Source organism: Austrofundulus limnaeus, unplaced genomic scaffold, assembly GCF_001266775.1.
Source record: "Austrofundulus limnaeus strain Quisiro unplaced genomic scaffold, Austrofundulus_limnaeus-1.0 Scaffold2090, whole genome shotgun sequence".
NCBI classification, from domain to species: Eukaryota; Metazoa; Chordata; class Actinopteri; order Cyprinodontiformes; family Rivulidae; genus Austrofundulus; species Austrofundulus limnaeus.
This window is the reverse complement of record NW_013954492.1, coordinates 25,764-29,021: the sequence shown is the minus strand read 5'-3', so window position 1 is coordinate 29,021 and position 3,258 is coordinate 25,764. Positions and strand designations below refer to the sequence as shown.

Sequence of the window (3,258 nt, the reverse complement as noted above, 5' to 3'; positions counted from 1 at the left end):
CGTTCAGAATATAAAAGTTGCGTCTATTGTGTAGGATTTGAAATATTTTACCAAACTTACAATTTTGTTCTCAGAAATATTTTGGTCCTTTTGTGCACTTTCTTCATTCTTAGAGCTTTTAGCTACTGTTCTGCTGGTTTTAGCTACTCTTCTGCTGGTTTTATCTACTGTTCTGCTGACTGTGGTTTTTAGCTTCTCTGATAGTTTTAGCTGTTATCTACTGTTTGGTTAGTATTAGTTTTTGGTTGTTGGATTTAGCTTTTAACTACTATTCTTAAATCTTAACTTACAGCTGCTTTAGAAGTGGCTTTCAGCTACTCTTCTGCTAAATTTTATCTTTCAGCTGTTTTGATAGTTTTAGATTTTAGATAAGTATGGCTGGTTTTGCCATGTAGTTTCTGCTCTGCTAGTTTTTGATTTAAGCTACTGAGTAAATTTTACTTTCAGCTGTTTTGATAGTTTTATCTTCTGTTTTGTTGTTTTTAGGTTTTACTTACGTTTCTACTCAATTTCATCTTTTCGATATTTTGCTAATGTTAGCTTTTAGCGACTGTTCACTTGGTTTTGGAATGAAGCTTCTGTTCTGCTAGTTGTAGCTNGTGTTTATCTGGGAGGGTTGCTGTTGGATAGATCACATGTTGTGATTCATTGACAGTCATACCTTCTGCTGTTCAACATAATGATGACTGGTAGATAATTAGTTATTAGTGGGACTGCATTTTAATTTTAGAAAGCACAAATCTGCTTATGAATTATGAAAATTTGTAAGACCGCTAAAGCACAAATGAAATATTTAGGTCCACAATTAGTGGATTTGCGCTTCAGCGGGCTGGTGCCCACCACTGGTTAAAAGTTTGGCTTCAGAGTGAGCTGAAAGGGAAGTAGAACACCACCCACCTTCACGCACTTCACRTTGATTCCTGGACACACAAATTTCTTCACCAGCAGCACAGCTTTACAGTCGCCACAAGTGATGGGACAGCCGACTTCCACGTCGTCTCCCTCCGTTTGTTCTGTTGGGACCAGAGCAACACTGATGAAGACATGAAACCTGCAGAGCCTGCTCATCACTTCCAGCCTCCGAGTGCCTCTCACCTGGATGGCCTTCCACTGCCATGACAGCTGCATCTGTTTCAGCAGACTCATCTCTGGGAAGAAAAGAGTCTTTTCACAGGTCTTATCAATAAAACAGCTTCCTACAGAGCCGCCCCCTCGAGGACCAAAAACTGTACCCACAAATTTGTAATCTGTTCCCTCTGGTGTTGTGTTTAGCTCTGTTTCCTCCTTCAAACTGAAACAAACCAACGCTTGCTTCATAGGTGCAACATGCTCAGTAGAACCTGAAGGGGACTTGCTACATACCCAGTGGTGATTGGCTGCAGCTGGAGGATGACCTGAGTCTTGTTTGGGTCACTGGACTCGTCTTCAGTCTTCACCATGACCACTTCCCCCACAGACACGGCCACCTCGTCGGTGTTTGCCATCACACTCACAAAGAGGCACTAGAGGGTGGAACCACGTTCAGCATCTGTCACTGAGGTCAAACACCTGAAAAGATGCAAACATGTTGCAAACATGTAAACGTGTCTGTTTTAACAGGTTCTGTCACTGTTAACAAAACCTTTAAAATTCATTCCTGTTGTTGATGTTCTAATTTAAAGTGGACCTCGATCAGATTCACAGACTCTTCTGTGTTTACAGAAGAAATATGAAGGATTCATGTTAGCATGTTAGCATGTGTGGATCCATTCTGAAGCTGTTCAAACAGACATGACTAAATTATTATCTGACATATTTGGTCAGGTGCTTCCATCTGATCTAGTTGCTTCCTGCCCACTCAGGGGCAAAAACAAACTAGTGTGGATCCATCGTGCTGGTCTGGATCTGATCCACCATGTTGGCCTGGATCCATCATGTTAGTCTGGATCAATCATGTTAGTCTGGATCCATCATGTTAGTCAGAATCCATCATGTTAGTCTGGATCCATCATGTTAGTCTGGATCCATCATGTTAGTCTGGATCCATCATGTTAGTCTGGATCCACAACGTTAGCCTGGATCCACCACATTAGTCTGGATCCATCATGTCAGTCTGGATCCATCATGTTAGTCTGGATCCATCATGTTTGTCTGGATCCATCATGTTCGTCTGGATCCACCACGTTGGCGTGGATCCACCATGTTGGCCTGGATCCATCATGTTAGTCTGGATCCATCATGTTAGTCTGGATCCATCACGTTGGCCTGGATCCATCATGTTAGTCTGGATCCATCATGTTAGTCTGGAACCATAATGTTAGTCTGGATCNGACCCCTACAAGGTCTAGAAAGGAACCTGATTTAGGACCACATGTGAAAAATATTTAAAAATCTGATATATGATGTAGCTGAAAGGGGTGGGTGTCATCGCAGTGTTTTAAATAATGCTAGGCCTTCTTTTCAAACACAACACCTACTGTATATTTAAAAAGTTAAAAACAGTGTTTTGATGTAAATTATGTGTCAGAACAGCTTTATTCAGTGAGGATGCTTTCAGTCAGCTACATTTATCTTATTTCTGTTCAAAGTTTCTTCTGGACGTTTTTTGGACTTAAACTATGTCAGTATACTTTCAGCTATCTCAGCCATTCGAGTAACAAAAGTAAAGAAAAAAGTAAAGAAAGCATTCGACACAATTGATCACAGTATTCTTCTTGAAAAGTTAAATATGGTATTAGAGGGTTGGCACTACAATGAGTATCCAGTTATTTGAAAGATAGGAAACAGTTTGTACAGATAAATGGTGTAAGATCTAAACTTGTATCACATGTGGAGTCCCTCAGGGCTCTGTACTGGGACCCAAGTTATTCATTTTATATGTAAATGACTTAGTAAATGTGTCAGGACTTTTCAAATGTGTTTTGTTTGCTGACGATACCTTTTTTTGTTTAGGTAAAGATGTAGAAAAAATGTTTGAGATGGTACAGAAAGAATTTGAGAAAATTCAAAATTGGTTTCAACGGCTGTGTCCAAAACGGCAGGACGGGTCCTCCGAAGGTCGAATTCGTCAGCCGCATACGTCACAGCGCCACGACGAAGGACGTCCAAAACCGAAGACTCCTCCGATGTGGCCGACAAATACGTCCTTCCTTTGGCCCAAATCGAAGGACAGGTCCGATGGATCCTTCCCGGCCCAGCATATCCCATAATGCATTGTGGCCCAACAGGAGATTTGTTTAAGCTAGTAATGGCAGATGAAGCGAGAGAAAAGAATACATT

At 41.1% G+C, this 3,258-nt stretch overlaps 1 protein-coding gene across 1 annotated transcript in view; it reads right to left on the bottom strand.

Annotated features, from left to right (window-relative positions):
- Window positions 1-3,258, bottom strand: part of LOC106537022 (glucocorticoid modulatory element-binding protein 1) — a gene marked incomplete in the record, with an annotated part of 15,932 nt that overhangs the window by 9,302 nt on the left and 3,372 nt on the right. The window contains 3 exon segments of the mRNA XM_014034385.1: window positions 898-1,013; window positions 1,096-1,148; window positions 1,363-1,548. Of these exon segments, the coding sequence (XP_013889839.1) occupies window positions 898-1,013; window positions 1,096-1,148; window positions 1,363-1,484 (291 nt within the window).